The 19,098-nt window shown below is 49.5% G+C and overlaps 1 protein-coding gene and 1 non-coding gene across 2 annotated transcripts; one reads left to right on the forward strand and one right to left on the reverse strand.

The window, feature by feature from the left end:
- Window positions 1-151: 151 nt before the first annotated feature.
- On the reverse strand, window positions 152-224 carry TRNAM-CAU. Its single transcript has one exon. It is a non-coding gene; the product is annotated as a tRNA-Met (tRNA).
- Window positions 225-7,739: 7,515 nt separating this feature from the next.
- MAP1LC3B (microtubule associated protein 1 light chain 3 beta) lies at window positions 7,740-16,062 on the forward strand. Its single transcript, XM_032195648.1, has 4 exons — window positions 7,740-7,853; window positions 10,048-10,103; window positions 12,375-12,481; window positions 14,275-16,062. Exons 1-4 carry the CDS (start codon window positions 7,814-7,816, stop codon window positions 14,447-14,449), a joined length of 378 nt encoding a protein of 125 aa, XP_032051539.1. The 5' UTR covers window positions 7,740-7,813; the 3' UTR covers window positions 14,450-16,062.
- Window positions 16,063-19,098: the final 3,036 nt, after the last annotated feature.

A 19,098-nucleotide genomic window follows, 5' to 3' on the forward strand; every position in this document is an offset into this window, starting at 1 on the left:
AAAATATAAAAAATATAAATGATAACAACGTTAATAATAAAAATATTAAAAGTTAAAAAATATTAAGAAATAAAATGTCGCGAAAATAAATCAAAACGCGTATTTTCGCTTCTGTTTGCTGAAATGGGGGTAGAAAAGGAGGACTCCCTCTTGCCCCGTGTGAGGATCGAACTCACGACCTTCAGATTATGAGACTGACGCGCTACCTACTGCGCTAACGAGGCTCCTCGATGCACCCTCCCCGCCCGTAGCCCTTATGGCGGCACCACCCGCCCCGTCCCGCCGCTGTGAGGCGCTGCCCTCGCTGCCAGCCCCTCTGACGGGAAGGCCGAGCCCTTCTTGTAAATGTTTTCTCGTGCTGTTCCACGAGATAAACCTTGTTTGGGGTTTTATTTTCACAATGTTTCTACGTGGCCTTGATGTTGTGTTCCTGAAGTGTTTGAGGGCTCCCTGGGGATGCGCTGTGAGCGCCACGCTTGCAAGGAAATTAAGGTGTTCTCATGTAATTGCAAAAATTAACGCCAACCTCGTTCGCCTCTCTGCTCTGAAGAGTGGCTGTTCACCTGGGATTTCTGTGGTGAAATAACTCTGTGCTCACTGAAGTGCTCGGCAGGAGAGGCCCCTGACGGCTGCCTCAGCTGCGGTCACCACAGCGATCCGCCTACAAATACAGAAATCGGACAAAGACGGGAAAGCAGACATTTAACCGATGCCGAAAACCTCCAAGCCTCACCCACAGGAGTCACTGCCGGGAGGCTGGTCAGAGTGAGCAACTGCCAGGAGGAGGAGGAGGAGGAATTTCGGATGGGAGACCCCCCTGAGGGACAAGAAGAGATCCTCAGGTGCCCTGAACATTTTTGAGGGGTTTGCCAGGGGTCTCGTGGACGAGCCTTGTTGTCCCCAGCACCACATCCCGATTTCCAAGATCCATCTGGTGTTTCCAGAGCCGTCAGGTGATAGATGACGAGTCCAGGCTTCAAGGCTACACCAGGAACAAAATTGCTGTAACCACAAGAGGAGGAAGCACACAGCTTCATGCAGCCTGAGCCGAGTTCCTGCCCCCCTCGTTAGCTCACGTGCAGGATGAGGCTGTCATTTGCATAGCTTGGTTCATCCTCTGGGTCTGCGGTGACGGGCAAGCTGAGTGCCCAAATTCTGCTTAAATTAAGAAAAGCTGCTCCGAGGGCCTAAAACGAGGCACATGAGCAATGAGTCACCCAAAACAATCAACGGCTTGGGAATCTGTCTGTAGCTGTTTTCCACCTGTATAGAATCACATGAATTTCCCCCCATGTTACGCTGCATTCAGCCTGCTACTCCAGCTCCCCGACACGGCTCTCACAGGCCCTGTCGTGTCTGTTTGTTCAGGAACTGATGGATTCCTGGAGAGGACAGCAAAAGGACCGATGGCGAGGATGCACACGTGCATGAAACGAAAGACGTCCTTGATGACATTGCCTCAAGCAGAAACTCAGCAGTCTACGGCACATGCATCTTTCCTCCCTGCTTTTTTCCATTTCTGGGTTTTCTATTTTTATCCGGGCTTTCTTCTTTTCCTTTGAATGTTCCTTCTGTGCCTAATTACCTTCCCTCCCTTCCCCTCACCTACCTGGTCCATATAACCTTATTCCACAGCCCTGGCTCCACGGATGCTGAGCCCCCTCCAGCCCTCTGATCCGTTTCCCACTGGCCCACTGACCCCTTTCCAGCCCAACAAAGCAGAAAGCAGGGCAACCCACCATAAATCCACACCAATTCCTACAGCACTGCACTGCCCCATGCCCGTTTCCTCCAGATGAGGAGGAAGGAGAGGAAAAAGCTGTGCTGAAAGGCAGAGCCCAGCTCTGCGAGGCACTGATGTGGCCTGCAGGGAGCAAAGCCCAGCAGAGGCTTAAAACCTCAGCATTTACCGCCCTGCCATCAGACTACAAAATTGGCACTTTCTCCTCTGTTACCTCAATCTATCAGCTTTATTTGTGACAGCAGGGAGCGCAGGAAAGGTGCATTATCATCGTCTCACATCCTGCGTGGCGCTACCAAACGTCTGAGCACCCTTCTTTGTAAACACGACCAGGGGAAGAGCCCGAAGCTCTCCAGCACTGCTCTTTCAGGCAGGCAGCTTTCAGCCATTACCACAGGGCTCTCGAAAAAGGATGCGCTGAGAGGGAAAATTCATTGTTCCATTTCTCTTCAGCAATTAAGGAGCTGATGCAGCTCTCCCTACAGTCAATTAAAGTCTTCACACTCACTCTAAAGGGCTTTGGATTGGTCCCAGAGTCGGTGTCCTCATTTTCTGTAATCCTGAAGTGTTTATGCCTTCCCAGTCTGAGCAGGGATGTGCCAGTTGATGGCGTATCCAGTCAATTATACCCCGAACAACTAGCAGAGAATTATTTATTTTCCATTTGGCAAGAGGGACAGCAAACTGTGGCAAGACAGAGGAGCAAGCTGAGCCAGATGAACAAACCCCATTTGCCACACGCAGTACTCACAGAATGTTTATGTGGCACAAACCTGCAGTGGGATTACTGCTTTGTAATACGTACCTGGAGGCAGAACACCTGGAAGAGGGAATATTTCCATGGAAAGAACAAATATATATATTTTTTGGTGATGTATACATTCCCAGAAATTATTTCCTTGCTATTTTAAGCTGGAAAATAGCTCTTCTCGCCCTGATTTCAGAATTCCCCACCTGCTTCTTTACTGTCTGAGCTTTGATTTCACCAGATTTTGCAGGACAAAAGAGTGGACAGACAGGTCTCTTCAGGGAAAATCCAGAAAATGTTGCTGCCGATGACTCAGGGAGTGTTTTGCATCCTCCTTCTTTTAAGCTGAGCTCAGTGCCCTCTGTTTATGAAAGAGGGTATGGTCTTTCCTCAGCCATCCTCCTAACGAAGTATTCATCTAATGCCCAGCTGGGGTCTTGAGTGCTTGGGGACACCGAAAACTTTACGGCACTTTTACAAGAAGCAGTTGTTGTTCCTTCTGCTTTGGCCACGGGCCAGCCTGGAGAGTTTCATTGTGCCCAACACCTCTGGCAGCTCAGTTCTCAGAAGCATTATCAGGTCCGGGACAGATCACAGGACAGGCAGTCAGGTGTTCGAGGTGCTATTACTGGGTCGGCTGCTGAGCAATGGTTGTGCAATCGTAGGCAGCCCTCTGAATCCCTGCATGCCTCGGTTCCTCACGATGTAAATAAGGAGGATGTTTACTGAGGCCACAGGCTGTGTACCACTCAGTTAACTGAAAATGCGTGGACATCCTTTAATCCTAGGCATGCTAAAAATCAGTGGAAGATTTTGTGGCGTGCTGTATCATTCTACAATTTCCCTGCTGTTCCTCCTGCCCTCGCACTGTCCTTACTGCTTGCCAAGAGGTTATGGATCTTTTTGAGTGAAAGGTAGTCCATAAACACAGATTATTTTTGCTTACACCAACTGTTTTACTGTGTTTCCTTCTGAAACCAATAGCTCCCATTGACAACTAGATCCTGAAGCCAAGAAATGTTTGCTGGAACAACAGTAGCAGTAACTGATATGAGGGTTACGGTACATAGGTCTTGGGCAATACCTCTTGTATGGAGAGTGCAATGAGTTTTTAGCCCAAGATTCTAAGAAAATGATGTTTTTGTGATGGCACTGCATGTGCCCGTGTATTACTTTGGGTTTACCATCGAAAAAAGCATCTGGCTAATGATCTCAAAAGGGCTATACTCCAAAAGCCTTGTGAAATAGATGCCCAGCTAGAAGAGAGAGACAGCGTCAGTGTTCCCACTGAGGAATAGGCACATCTGTTGTTAAACCTCAGAGAAAAACCACACAGGAAAATGGTCTGTGAGTGGTTTATTTAGTTTCACTTCTCTCATATTACACTTTTATAGCCCCAGAAAAGAGAGAGATTTTGCCTCTGAGGGCTTTCTCATCCCTTCTTGCTAGAATTCTTCTAACTCTGGGGGTAACTTTTACAGAGAAACTTGAAGGTTAGGATTGTCTTAATGGAAAATAGTCACCGTCATAAGACAAATTTAAGATTGAGAGGAGTTATTTTAAGTCACTGCGAACAATTTGATCCAATTCTGTCTGAAAATCTCCCTTAGTAGCTGGGTAACAGTTGCATATTGTATTAAAAAAAGTCTCACGCTGATCTTTAGCTGAGCTAGACCAACAAACACAATTAATGTGAAAGTACCTGAGGGAAGGCATTTTGATTCAGGTGAGAATGCAAGTTCCTCTCAGCACAGTGTCCTTCCCTTTATTTTATGTGGTCTTTCTCCATATGTCTGGTGAATTTAATACTACTGACAGCTGCTGAGCTAACAACCCTAGACACTAAAGTGCTTTCTTCCAGAAAGGGTGTAGCACTGCAGAGGAATAGCTTCGTCTACACACTATAAAAAGCCTTTTCAGTACTGTTTTACCAGAGAAATGAGGGGATGTTTTGTAATTCTGATTGTGAAATACATTCATTTTGTTGGGAAGCAGCTGATATGGAAACTCAGTTCTCTCTGGATCTAGGGGTAAGTGGGATTTTTTCCCCAGGGAAACACTGTAAATATCAGCTCGGGTTCAAAGAGAGAGCCACCATTCATACGGCTTTTTTAATAACAGAAAAAGAAAAAAAAAATCTTGAATATTTAACAGTTGGAAAAGCCTGACTTTTTGTATTTCAGCCTGAAAATTCAGTATAGCCTGCTGGATAGGATGCAAACAGGAGGATCAGAGCTAGAATCCAAACCCAGCTTGCATTTTGACCTGCTTTGTAAGTCTGGGCAAATCACATCTCTTGCTTCATGAGAAAATAGGGCTGACAGGTAGCGTAAGAGATCATTTACTCCAGCCCTCTCCCAAAGATGAGATCAATTCTCCCTAAGCTGTTCAAAATAGATGTCTTACTAATCTATTTTTTTTTTTAATGTCTGACTATTTCTTTGCTTTCCTAGGCAATTTGTTCTGGTGCTCAACTATTCTTACCCTTACCCAGTGCCTAACTCATATCGCCTTTCCCAAGACATAAGCTCATTATTTCTTGTCCTAGACTCACTGCATGCAGAGAACAGCTAATTCCCTCCTGCTTTGCAGCAACCTTTTGCATATTTGAAGACTATATAATGTCTGCTTGCAGCTACATCTCCTCGTCGTCAGACTAAATGCTTTGTAAAGTGTACTAAGACAATAATAAAAATGCTCCGTTGGCTAGATTTTTAAAGGGCTCTGCTCCAGTGTAGTCACCAAATTTGGAGCAACTGCAGCTCAAAAGCAACATTTTCTCATTGTCGAATTGTGCTTAGGCAGAGCCTGTCCCAAGAGCTATGTCCATGCTGTCGTTCCAACTGCGCCTAACACTTTTCTCAAATCCAGACTCGCCAGCTGTCTGTGCTGTCGACATGCAGACATAGGCTACGGCTGCAATGAAGAAGGAAAGGTCAAGCAAGTCGCAGTGTGGATCTAAGTTTCCCTTCTCACAGTCTCTGCAGATTATTCATGAGCTGAACATGTGATAGCCCAGCCTGTCAGCAGATACTCTGATTGTGGCTCTTCCTAAGCACCATATGGATGCTTTCAGTCTGAGCTGCAGCCCTACTAACAGTTGGTAGCATGGATGAAAACCGCGTGACACATAGCACTCGGTATTGTTCAGCCTGCCTCCGGGACTCACCTGGACACCTCAGCAAAAACACTGAGTGGTTTCTTCAGTGCTCATCCACCTGTCTGCAGTCACAGAGTGCAGCAGTCCCTGAGATGTATCAGTTCTGAGAGCATGGTGGGGTGTCCTTGCCAAAGAATAAGTTTTTAAAAGGCAGCAATTTAATTAAGAAAGAATAAACTTCTTCCGAAACAGAAATTTGGGATTGTTTTGGATGTATCAGATTTCTGACAGTCATCCATTATGTCTCACCTGCTGTCTCTGGACACTGATGTGAGCATTCACACACCTTCGGGCTGTTTTCTTTTCCCTTAGTTAGTCATTTCTTTCATGGCCTCATCCTATAATTAGCTAGGCACAGGAAATGTTTGACCCTGAATCATAAAATTAGGTAACAAACCCTCATTCCAGAGTGTGAGCGCAACATCACTGTCACTCCAGTGTATTGTTCCACTCCAACAAGGTAGAAACCCTGAGCATCTCTATGCTGGTTGGAAACCAATTTTTCTCCCTGTACTCGTGTTTCGGTAAGGATGCTGCCGGCTGCAGCTCTCGGTACCTTCAGCAGCACAAGTTGGATTGTACAGTGCAACTGTGTAGTACTATTGCTGCAAAATCACTCCTATATTTCAAAACACAGTGCCTCGAACATATGTGAGAGAAGGGGAAGGAAAGGCAGCTGAAAGTCTACAGCCAACAGCTTGTGTCAGAAAGCTGCTAAAGGAGGAAACAGTTGGGCATTTTTAATCAAGACGCGGAGTCTGCAGGATGAACACTAGTAAACTTGGCTTGCAACTAAAATTGTTGGCGATCTAATCAATTCCTGACAAATAGCATGTGACTGGGCTGCAGGCTTGAAAGCGGATTGGAACACCTGCCTCTAAATTTTTTACTCTAAAATTTTTACAGAAACCTTCTTCATCCTCAAGACTGCGTGCTGGTGGCAAGCTGAGGGCAAATCACTGAACTTGTACCTCTGCACGGAGGTCAAGAGAGCTCATGTTTTGGGTTGCAGACAGAGGAAAGGGAGCAGGTGGAAAGGACATGGAGAGGGCAAAGCACTGAATGTCTCCTTTGCCGTGTTTTTAACAAACCCAACACCCACGGTGCCACCAGAGACGACCCATGTCCCTGCAAGGCTCTCTCGATGATCTTTTAAAGGCAACGACCATCGGGAGAGATTGCTGAGGGCTGTGAGAAAGCAAATGCTGTGCTTACCTTGATAAACAAACAGTGCTGATTGCTTCTGAGGGGACTGCAGCTGCCTGTTGCTGGGAGGGGACGTGGAGGGACACCCTGAGGTGGCCATGGCGGGGTGTTGCTGAAGGGGGACATGAAGGGACACTGAGGCAGCCATGGCAGGGTGTAGCTGAAGGGGGACATGGTGGTGTGTCGCTGAGGAACAGCATGGGGCACTCTGAGGCGGCCATGGTGGGGTGTCACAGAACATGGTGGGGCGTTCTGAGGCAGCCATGGTGGGCGCCTCTGACAGGGAACATGGCAGGGTGCTCTGAGGCAGCCATGGTGAAGTGTCCCAGGCACAACATGGTGGTCTGTTCTGAGGAGGCCATGGCGGGATGTCTCTGACAGGGAACATGTCAGGGTGCTCTAAGTTGGCCATGGCAGCGTGTTGCTGAGGAACAACATGGCCAGGTGCTTCTGAGGGGGAACATGGCAGGGCGCTCTGAGGCAGCCATGGTGGGGGCACCCTGAGGTGGCCATGGCGGTGTGTCCATGAGGGAAACAAAGCAGGGCGCTCTGAGGCAGCCATAGCAAAGTGTCACTGAGGCACAACATGGCGCGTTCTGAGGCAGCCATGGCAGCGTATCACCAAGGAACAACCCAGCAGGGCGTTCTGAGGTGCCCATAGCAATATCACTGAGGCGTCCCAGAGGGGGGGGGCACAGCCCCTCGGCCCCAACATGTCGGGCGGCCTCGTCCCCCCTCCACCTCGCAGCGCGGGGCCGTTGTCGGGCGGCGCCACACTCGGGATGGCGGCGGCGGCTCCCCGGCTGCCGGCAGCGCCCGCCCCGGCCGTGACGCCGCCATCAGCTGACGGCCGAGGCGCTGGGGGCGGCGGTGAGGGGCGGGCGCCGCCACTCGCAGTTGGCCGCCGCCGCCGCTGCCGTGAAGGAGCCGCCGCCGGGCCGGAGGCCGAGCCGCCGCCATGCCCTCGGAGAAGAGCTTCAAGCAGCGCCGCACCTTCGGTGAGCCCCGGGAGGGAACGGGGAGCGGGGGGGGGAGCACAACGAGCTGCCCCCACAGCCTCGGAGCTGCGGAGGGGCCGGGATGAGGGATGGGGAGACCGAGGCGGGGGGAGCCGGGCCCGCGGGGATCGGGTTTTTGAGGGGTCGGGGGGGTATCGTGGGGTGCTAGGGGAACCCCCCCGGGCCTGCCGCCATCTTCGTGAGGGGAGCCCCCGGCCTCCGGGGGGGGTCTCGGCCTGAGGAGCCGGGGCTGAGCCGGAGCCTGGTGCTCCGGGCGGCCTGAGGTGGAAGGAGCGAGGCGTCGAAAAGAGCTGCGTAACGCTGGCTGGGGCAAGGAGATTAGCGCCTTGCTGGAAAGGACAGCCCTGACAGGGCGCTGCCAGCACCCGGGGTGGGAGAGCAGAGACCATGGAGCTCGGTGGCCTGAAACACGGCCGGGCACCCACCCCTCCGGGAACCGGAATGGATAAAAGGCATCGCTGCAGGTTTTCCCTTCCTTCTTTCCTTTCTGCTTGGAGTCAAGCTGCTTAAGACAGCTTTCTGTCCTCCCCACCCTCGCCTTTGTTGTTCTGCTCAACGTAAGCTGCTCCCTGCCTTGAAGCCGGCGGGGTTTTGGTGTAGCCGAGCCCGTGTTTCAGCTGCCCCTTTCTCTTGGAGTCTTCCAAAACTGGTCTCGACCCTGTCAACAGCCTCTGCTGCAGGTATTAAGTTCAGCTAGGATGGCAGCCAAGCAGTTGCCACTGCAACTAATGTCGTCAGAGAACTGTGTTTATCTGAGGCTGACCGAAGCCTGGGTTTGAACACGCCGTGTACAATAATCTCAGCGATTTGCCTGGCCCTGGGCTTGTGCCTGCCCTGCTTCAAGGAGCTGTGCTGGATAACATCGCCACGACGAACCTGTTTTGGCTGACAAGTCAGCCCGGCTCCTCTCTGCCAGCTGCCTTGGTGGCTGGGCTCGTTCCCTCCACGTGTCTCCTGTGCTGCTGGTTATTTTCATCTTTCAAAAGGACTTTAATTAGCTACTATCCTGCCCTTTGAGTATTAATGCTGCTCTGTGGCGTGCGTGGCTCGGGCTCTGAGGTGTGGAGCCTTGAAGTTGCTTTGGTGCATAGGGCCCGCAGCAGCGGGAGGTGCCTGGGGATGGCTCTGGAGCCTCCTCGGCCTGCTGAAGGCTTCGCATACTGGTTGCCTGAGTTCTGCTTGATTCACGCCCAGCCTCAAACCGTGATTCACGTGAGTTGCATTTCCTCGCCGGGCTCGTGAAAGGCACACGGAGTTAATGTGGGCTGATGGAGAGCGGGGAGACGGGGCCGGCAGCATGCCACCGTGCTTCCTCTCCCGTGAGCAGCACCTCTCCCTCGCTGTGGTCAGCCTGTGATGCAACACCGCACCGTCACCCTCAGAGATGTTTAGAAGACGGCCTGGAAAGCCCCAGCGCTCCGAAAAGAACTGCAGAGGTTAACATTTGAGTTCACCGAATCTGAAAGTAGGGTGGAAGCAGATGCAACCGCCTCTGAAAGCAAGTGCGTCTGTTTACTTTGGCTCCCAGTTGTACTTTAGCCCGGTTTATAATATCTGTGCCATGATATTTATGTCTGAGGGGAGGTGAACTTTATCCCGAAAACTGGCACAGATAGCAGCGAAACGTCTAGGTACACACGAATCCACCAACGGCTTCTGCAACAATGCGGGCAGCATAATCAAAACAGAAAGCTGTAATTGGGTAATACTAGAGCCTGCCAGGTAAGCTGATGCTGCCCAGCTTCAGCGAGGCTTAGGTCTCAAATTTTAATTGTTGACAACTTCCTCTTCTGGGATCTTGCAGAAATAACACAGGATATGTAGTCATTAGCTTGGGTGGTGTAACCCGATGCCATAAATTTATGGGATTGTGGCTGCATTAGTGGGCAGAAAACGAGAGGTGTGGGGGGATCCGTGTCCTGTAACGCTTTCTAGGAGACCCAGCCAGCGTGCGTGCAGTTGGTGACACCTTGGGATACAGAGCAAAGTGTCACCTGTCAAAGGAGAGTTTTTTGCTCTCGATGGTGCTGTGCCGTTTGAAAACTGCTTTTCCTGATTTTACTTCCGTGGCCTTTATTAACTCGCAGGTCCTCTCTTCAGTGCTTGAGAAAAATTAATGACAGCATTAAATGTGGGTATTTGAACAGCCTTTTTCTTTTTTGATCTCTTCCAGAGCAAAGAGTTGAAGATGTACGGCTGATTCGAGAGCAGCATCCTACCAAAATACCGGTAAGTCTCATTCCTGCCACTTCAATTTCTGACCCTATTTTTTGTTGTTTGTTTGTTTTGTTTTGTTTTTCAATTTTCCTGGTTAGAAACCTGTAAAAGAGCTGTCCTGATATGTCCGAATTACCATTTGGCTGCTCAGGGTTGTTCGGCCTGGATTTCAGAAGCATTCTCAGGCGAGTAACCATCAGGCAGCACGCTACAGCAAGGTGCTGGCTGGGGACTGGAGGAAATGGAGCTTTCCTGTGCTGCCTGTTGCAGTTTCAAAGAAAGCCACGCCCAGAGCGAGCTCTGAGATTCTCCAGAGCGTTCAGCTCTTCTTATCTCAGAAGTGGATGTATTTTTCTTCCCTGAAAGAAGAGTCTGCACAGGCTGATGGAGAAAAATGCAAAGTGGTTCAGAGACTGATGTGGCTTTCATCATAAATCTGTAGTGAGAAAGACTGAAACGCCTGCAGAGCAACGAGCTTGGAGGTCTGCAGGAGTGCTGTGTGTTTTCAACCCTCTCCATCTACTGTTGGGTCACCTCAGTTTGGGGGCCTTCACCTCACTTTTCCTTACCTGGTCAGCTCCAAATGCAGCTTAAACTTTTTATTTTATTTCGTTTATGGCATCCTCTGGGTTAGAAATGCAAATAAAGCATCCTAGGAAGCAAAAGGTGGAGACCACAGGAAGGGACACTGCCCCCCTGATTAGCAGGGCAGCATCACCTCTCCCGACCTGCTGGCAGTGCTTTGCCTAAAGCCCCAAGAACACCGTTAACTGTAGCAGCAAAGGACTTTGTGATGTATTACTGATGAGTTCTTTGCGGCTGGGGGTGACAAAAAACAACAAGCTGGCCTTTTGGTGGCACTGGGAAGGGTTTAGGAGATCTTGGGAGGCAGAGCAAAGGTGTCAATTGGGTGCCTTCACCTTTGGTTCTCAGTGCTGAGGGCTGATGGTGACAGAATTTCCCCCCAGAGGGAACAAACCGCTGGCAAGCAGCAGTTCCAGCGCGAGGGTTATAACAAGTGGCTGCTGCCTCCACGTGAAATAAACTTGAAAAGTTTTTGGCTTCGCTTTAACCTGAAGCTGCTTCATCTTTAAGACACCGCTGCTGTTTTTGCTGTGCTGCTGGGCGTGGGGACCAGTTAATACTTTATAGCAGAGATTTTCTGACTTTTCTGCAGTCTGCAGCCTTCCCAAAAGGCCCTTTTGCAGCAATCTCCTTCCTGACAGAAAATTGCTTTTTCATCCACCTTTCACAGATCGCTCAGCCGTAGTCCCCCAGCTCTGTGACCGCGCACGGAAAGCCACAGATTTACAGCAAACCTCTCATTTTAGGTCAGCCGTGGAGATACTACTAGGAAAAATTCGGAGGTTCCTAAGCTACTTGCTCAGGAGGCAGTGATGCGTGCTGGCAGCCGTGGCACGAGCCTGCTTGGGGTCCCTGGGGGCTTGTTCTGGTTGCCAGTCGTGTTCTAGCTTGGGTCACTGCTGCGTTATCAGTAGCAGTTCTGGGTGAGTTGGGATGGCAGTGCCATGCTAGAAGGTAAATTGCTCCTGTGCTGTTCCCATCTTCCATTCTGCTGTTGGAAATATCCGTTGTTCCTGGTCTACCCCATTAAAAACTGCGAATATTTTTCCAGAAGTAGCCAGTATTTATTTAAACCGATGTCAGAAAGCCTTCTCCCTGAGGTAATGAAGTTGGCTCGATGTCTCTTCACCTGTGCAGCTTTGGAATATCACCACAGCCAGACCCCGTGAGCATGGGAGCGATCCAAGGGAATGGTGTCACGTAGCTGCCCTCGATTTAAAAGCAACAAAATCCCCACAGCTGTGGGAAGGGGGGTGCGAGAATTCTGAGCTCATTCCTTAAAAGCAGGAGCCGTGTGCCGTTGCTGGGCAGGGTGCTGCTTAAATTGGCAAATCTACGATTTCCTCATGAATTAAGTAGTTACTCCATAGCAGCCCTGGCAGAATTACTGGCTCCTGAGCCTTGAGATTACGAGGAGGAAATTATCTCCTCTGAGGCTTTATGCCCTGCAAAAGTGGCTTTGTTTCACGCCTTGGAGACACCGTGGAAGGTCTCTTGCAGACAGAATGAGAGGTGCAGGTGACAATAATTGTCACTTTGCCTTTTTGGGTTTGAGGTGTTGCATTTACAAGTGAAGTGAAGTGGAATCTAACCAGCGTCACGTTACTTTGCTGTGTTTAACAGGTGGGGGTGGAAGTGAGGGGACCCGGCACTGTTTCTGCCTTTCACATCTGCTCCTTTCTTCGTGTTTCTCTCCAGGTGATCATTGAACGGTACAAGGGGGAGAAGCAGCTTCCAGTTCTGGATAAGACCAAGTTCCTGGTGCCGGATCATGTCAACATGAGCGAGCTAATCAAAATTATCAGGTAGTATGCTGTGGCTTCGGTGTTCGTTGCGTCACGTGAAGGGGGTGATTCTGTTAAGTCCCCACCTGGTGTGTGAATTTGGGAACCCTTTAAAGGGAAAAATTATGTAAACAAGTGCTTGTACCACCACCAGGACAAATTCCTGGGAAGGTGTGCTTCCTTTGGCATTGCTGGGGAAAAATCTGAAAAGAATTGAGCTGTTAAGCTTGCTTAGGAGAGAAATAACTGCTGCCCAGCGCTGCGGGAGGGATTCTGGGGCTGTCAACCCCTGTCTGACCTGGGTGCTTCAGCTCCAGGGCCCCAGTGCTTCCTGCTCACCTATTTTGGGCTGCCTTCTCGGTGTTCTGCCTGGGAGTCGCCCTCTGGAGTGCCTGCCTCTTCCCACACTGGAGGGGGAGTTTGGGCTCGCTGCCAGGGCTCCGAGCTGCTGCTTAGGGTTGATGTTGGCATCCTCTGAGTGTGAAGCGAGGTTTCCTTCAGTGGCAGAGTTCAGGCCCAAAAAGCCCCTGTTCTGGTGTCGTGGTGGCCCAGCTGTTTGCACAGACTGGCCCCACGCTGCTTAAAAGAAAAGGCAAAGGGGGAATAAGCCTCGAGGAGAAGTTGTGAGGTCAGAAATCCTGCTAGCAGTGCGGTTCTCCTGGCGTGGTGTCAAGGAGTGTTTGGTTAGCGCGAGTCCTCAAGTGGTAAACTCGGAAGCAAGCAGCAAACCAGCGTTTGCTTTCCATTGGTCACGGTGTAGCAGGTTCTTTCAGGACACGAGCTGTAAAAACTGACGGCTGGCCCACGTGGCCAAACAGCTCCTGCCTTGGAGGCTTCCACAGAAACTGCCTCCAGCAAATCCCGGCTCTTGAATGGGTTACAAAGCGAGATGGGGCTTTGGATGTAGGAGTTCTAACGAAGGAGTTCTAACGAAGGCCCCAGGCCAGAGGTTTGTCAGTGAGGTGCAGGATTCTCCCCTCCTTTTCCCTCTGGCTTTGTGGATGGCTGACTTAGCGCTGGCTGGACTTGCTCCCCTGCCAGCCCCTTGCCTGGCGCACAGCCAGCGAGCCACGTGGGCCTGTCCTTCCCACAGGTAGCTGCTCCTCGGCGGGGCAGCCCCGCTCATCTGCAGTTCTTATTTCCTTGGTTGCACTTCCACATATCTGAGTTTCTATTGCTTGCTCAGCCCCTCTGCGAGCCTGATTTCAGCAGGAGGTTCAGCAGAACTGCTGTGTCCCAGGACGGACGGGGCAGGTGTCAGCTGCGTCACTCAGCCTGGAAAGCTGTTTCTCGCTGCCCTTCCTCTGTTTCTCCTCCTGGGGGGAGCAAGACACTTCGAAGGTTAAACAGAGCTCTGACAGAGCGAGTTTAAGAGGCTCAGGCCCTGCCCCCAGCGTGTGCCTGCATCCCCAAGGTCAGCCTGGGGTTGTATTTCCAGCGGGGTGCCAGCAAGGAAGCAGCAAGCCGCCCGTCCCGCGGGCCATGCGTGCTTCCTCGGCACACGGGGCTGCTGCTGCTGCTGCCCCAGCGCTCTGCTGGCAGGGAGCACCTCTCCCTGATCCTCTGCTGCCCTCCTGCTGTGGTGCAATAAGGATTTCTGTCACGGGATGCGTGTGAATTTCACGGGTAGGTGAATTTAACGCAGCTCTGGGGTGGGAACTGAATGAATTCGGTGAGGGCAGCGCAGCTCTGGGTGGGGACACCCTACGGCTGTCTGCGGGGGGCTTTGTTTGGGCCCTGCTGGCTCTGCCCGCCTGCGTGGGAACACCTAACCACCTCTCTGCACCCCCTTTCCCCCGGCCTCCCCCTCACAGGCGACGCCTGCAGCTGAACTCCAACCAGGCGTTCTTCCTGCTGGTGAACGGACACAGCATGGTGAGCGTCTCCACGCCCATATCCGAGGTGTACGAGAGCGAGAAGGACGAGGATGGCTTCCTCTACATGGTGTACGCCTCTCAGGAGACTTTCGGAGCGCAACCTTCCGTTTAGGACACGCGAGCGGCTTCTGGCCTAGGATCCTGGTTTAAACTCGGCCGTCACCCCCACTCCTCCCCACACACACCCCAGGGAAAGAAACGGATGTCACCTCCGCTCTCAGTACCTTAGCATAGTCTTGCTTTAGCAGGTGTCTTATCTTCCCTTGCCTTGTTTGTGACTATTAAACAGTACAGACGAGCACCTCCAGCTTTGAAACCTGCTGTAATATTCCACACAGGCACATTTACATTTCTGGACTCTCTGAATGGAACCCAATTGTGCATGTGACAATTGCAAAGAAAGGGACACTCGATTGACTTTAACAAGCAAACAGGCACCAGTGAGGAGCTAAAGTGTTGCGTGTGGCAGTTTTCTGGAGAATCTCCCCGTGATTCCGTAAAGCTATATAAATATATTTTCTTTTTTTTTTTTTAATGGGAAGGCTTCTAATGAGAGCGAGTTATGTTATAACGTTCCAAAGCTTTGTCTTCTGCAGCTCGATGAGGTTGGTGTCAGTGCTGCAGCGCGTTAAGGCAAGCGCTTGGGGTGAGCTGGGGGAGCACAACTCTTTTTGTCTCCCGTTCTTGTGGCACTGCCGACTTAGGAAACGGTGCCGGTTTCTGAAATAACTCATACCAAACACCACAGCTTTATTGTAGTTTTAGGAAGTGTTAACTGTAAAAAACAAAACAAAACAACACCCACCTGGACAGGTAACGTTGAAATAAACTCCAGTCTGTTATGAAGTTCCAATGCCTGTGTGAGACACTGTATGTCCCTAGGGGCTTGCTTCCAAAAGAAGCCGTTCCCTCGCCCCGCAGAGCGTGCAGGGAGCCGAGGGAGCCAGCACGGGCAGCGCCCGCAACGCTCGCGGCTGCTTTACACCCTGCAGCCCGGCACTGGACTCAGCCGTGCTACTGGAAGGACGACCCCTTGCTGCCCAGCCATTCTGTCACTTCTTTTGCATGTTACCGCCGGCGGGGTCAGGGAGATCTGCTCCTAGCAGCATTTTATTATTTTTTTTTTTTTGACGTCCAGGAGTTGCTGTCGAGATCTGACGAACAAATGAGTTTATTTCTTACCATCGCTGACGTCTCCTGCCGCTTGCATGGGGTTTGGCAAAGCTTGGTGTCGCTCCTTGCCCTGAGCGGGGAGGCAGCCTGTGCAGAGGAAAGCTATCTGGTAGGACCTGTGTTTTTCCTCTAGGTTGTTGTCAAGTGAAGTGTAGCAGGATGCGATTACTCGTGTATATTCTGTGTCTGTGAACTAACTACATCTGTTACTGGAAGCTAACTTACTATAAGGGGGGAAAAAGAAGCAATACTACTGCGTCTTGGCACTCTAGCTCAATAAGGTGTACAATTTGTACCTACCTACACCTCTTTGCATGAATCTTGGTCACGATGCTTACTTCAAATTTTTTAATGTTCTTTGTGTTTTTATTCCGGCGTAAACTTTTAAATGCAGCTTGTTCTATGTTTAGTTCTGTTTGTGTAAGAAATTGTTTAACTCATAACTGACAACCATACTTGTAATTACGACGTGATTGACTGATATTCCTGTACAAATGTTGCTTTTTTAAAATTAATACAGTGCTGATATGGATGGATTACATCCCAACTTCATCATGCCTCGCGTGGTTATTTGTAGTCAGCTTTCTCCAATCTCTGCCTGCTGGGAAGGGCAGAGGTGTGATTCTGCCCGTTTCGGGATGCACAGGACTTACCCTGGGTCCTGCTGACAATGCTCACACTCGTCCTGAAGCCTTTTAACACAGATACCTGTAACAACCCTGGGAGTTTGCACCCTCTGGAAGGAGGCACTGCAGGTGGAACGACCCCGTAAAGCGGTTGGGGAAGGGGGAGAGGCTGCATGGGGGCGCTTCCATACCCCCAGCGTCTGTTTCTGCTCTTCGCCATCTCCCTCATCTGGGCAAACGCAAACGCTTCCGAGGATCTTGGCTTCCCTGCATCAACTCTGCGAGCGCTGTCATGGGTTTGTGCTTCGCAGCCAGATGTCTGGGGGCGGAGAGACAGCAGAAGTTAATGGAATAAAAAAAGACCCTGGTAGCTGCCAAGCTGGAGGAGCCCCCAAAGAGATGAAGCCCGTTTAAAGGAAAAAAAAAAAAAAAGAAAGAGGGATTCTGTTTAACTCTTTATTTTCCATACATTAAATTTACTCAGATAAAAACATTCTAAAAATGTACAATTTTACTTTTAACAAAGTATAATAAAACATAAAAATCCCAATACCAGAATACTTGACATTTACAATTCAAAATCAAATTAGCTGAATATTAAATATTTACAAAACTATTTAAAATATTTATAAAGTTACATGCACAATTTGTAATACTAGAATTGACCGAAGTAAAAGAAATGGCTCAAATGGGAGCAGGAGTTTCCTTCATTCCTAGTGGAAAGTTATGTCCAAGAGAAGCTGTTAATCTGCACTTGAAAACACACAGGATTGGCTTTCTGCATCGGTACCAACACGTTCCTTGCTTATGTCAGGAGAATTTCAGAGAGCAAACAGGTAGTTCCAAGGGTTTATCACACAGATCGAGGGGGCGGGGGGTGGTTGGGGTTTCCGTGGCCTCAACCAGCAGAAGTTTCTCGACTCTTGCCGCTGCTCCGTTACCTCGGCTTCGGTCCCGATCTGCCTGCATCCACCGCGCCCGACAGGGCTATCGCGAATCCCCAGCGCTCAGTCCGTGACCTCCAATAAACTTTCTTTGGCTCTGATGACACCAAAAATAGCCAGCTCACCCGCAGGCAGGGTTCTGGGTGATGTCATGTTCATTTCGGGAAGGAGTGTTGCTATGCCAAATACCACTCACTATGGGGTTGTTTTTTTTTTTATTTTGAGTACCTTCCCCCTGAAGCTTGCCAGCGAGAATTAGCATGGAACTGAATTTGGGGGAATGAAGCTCAAAGTGTTAGACCGCTACTGGACATCTGCCACTTAATTTGCTAAGATTTAGTGACCCTGGTATGCAGACTGTTGAAAACGTTTCACAAAAAGCAAAGTGTGACGTGTTGTTTGAAGTACAAATGTTATGGAAAATCTGATCCATACCTTGCTTGCTAAAATGAGTCCTCCTCCTTCGCTCTCCCACTGCTCAGCATTGGACATGACGTATTTATTAATGCTTAACTTGGAGACTGCCAGTGCAAGGAGTCTGCTGGAAATACCATTCTATTTCGATTCTTTCCATCACCAACACTCCCCAAAGGAAAACATCTGAAAACGCACGGCAAGTCCCTCGCTGCCCTGGAGGGAAGACTCATCACCAACTTCTCTGTGCCCCTGCAGGGAGAGGACTCGGGATTCCCTTCTGCCTTACGCTTAAAATCATTTCTATTCCACAGTGAAATCCATTTTGAGAACTACTTCTTTTTATACTTTCAGGACAAAGATAGGAATAAATAGCATACTTTGAAATCTCCATCTTTCAATATATAAAAATAGGTTTTAAGAACTGGATTCTTTGAGCCAGTGAAGCTGGAACTACTACTCTAAAATGAGCTGCCGAACTTTTCGGGGCATGGGGTGGGGAGATGGACTTGGGCCTCTTAAAAACAGATTAAGGATTATTTTATGGAACTAAAGTGCTCTGTTCAGACTTACCAACTTTGGTTGTTCTTGGTACAAAGCGGACAGCGTTTGCCAGCAGATCGGAAGCCGCAACTCGCTGTGGTTTAGGGAAGGCTCGTTAACTGGTGCTGGCTCGTCTAACATTTCTCTATCACACTCACGTTGCTTTAAGGTACTCAAGACTTCTGAATTTGAACGTACTCTAAAATCAGACTTCACCATTTCAAAACGTTACCTAAAAGTACACGTAAGCCACTTTAAGAAACATCAGCCTTAACTTTACACAAAGGAAACAATCCCAAAGAAAGCTCTGAAGATAGGAATGAAACAGTTTGCTGGATAGAAGTTCAGTTTTACAGTCCTTTTGTTATGGTTTCAACTCTGTGATGAGTATTAGACAAGACTATGTTCCCAGCCTTGGGCATTAAAACAAAATGCAACCGGTACAGAAAATATTTTCTTTTTTGCTGTTGATTTTTGCTGTTTTGAGAGGGATTTTAACACTTGCACGTGTGTTGAAACACAGATTATTTAAATACAATTCCGTTTTAAAATATTGTTTTAAAAAAAGTGAAAAAAATGTTAAGGTTTGGCTTTCAGCACATGTTCCAGGCCACTGGAGAGACCCTCAAAGCTGGAAATAGTAAACATTGTCAGTGAAAACTGCACGTTTCCCTCAGCGCAATACAGTATGACAGATTGTTCCTACCATTGTCTCAAGCTCATTAAGGCAAAGTAAATTGCATTGTCAGTTTTCATCACTTTAGTGTTGTAGGTCTGAAGGCTGCTCGTTCCACTGCAGGTAACCTCAAGAAGCAGGCAGAGCCAACAGAAGCATCCCCGTGGCGCGCGCGGCACTGCGTGTAGTGTGAGCTGGGCTGAGAACACACAAATCTGGTTCGTTTTCATTGCATAGGAGTAAGAAATAGCTTTTTTTTTTTTTTTTTTAACCAAACGTTAAGCAAATTGAGACTTTGGTTTCCGTGAAGCCAAAAGCAGTACAAGCTGCAGGCAGCTGGGCTGAGCTCGGGTTTTTGCCATCCTCTGGGGATGCTCATTTCTCA

This window comes from Aythya fuligula, chromosome 12 (assembly GCF_009819795.1).
Source record: "Aythya fuligula isolate bAytFul2 chromosome 12, bAytFul2.pri, whole genome shotgun sequence".
Taxonomy (NCBI): Eukaryota; Metazoa; Chordata; class Aves; order Anseriformes; family Anatidae; genus Aythya; species Aythya fuligula.

Coding starts and splice junctions, on each gene's coding strand:
- MAP1LC3B (XM_032195648.1), top strand. CDS start 7,814: ATGCCCTCGGAGAAGAGCTTCAAGCAGCGCCGCACCTTCG. Junction 7,854..10,047: donor CAAGCAGCGCCGCACCTTCG/GTGAGCCCCGGG, acceptor GATCTCTTCCAG/AGCAAAGAGTTGAAGATGTA. Junction 12,482..14,274: donor GAGCTAATCAAAATTATCAG/GTAGTATGCTGT, acceptor TCCCCCTCACAG/GCGACGCCTGCAGCTGAACT.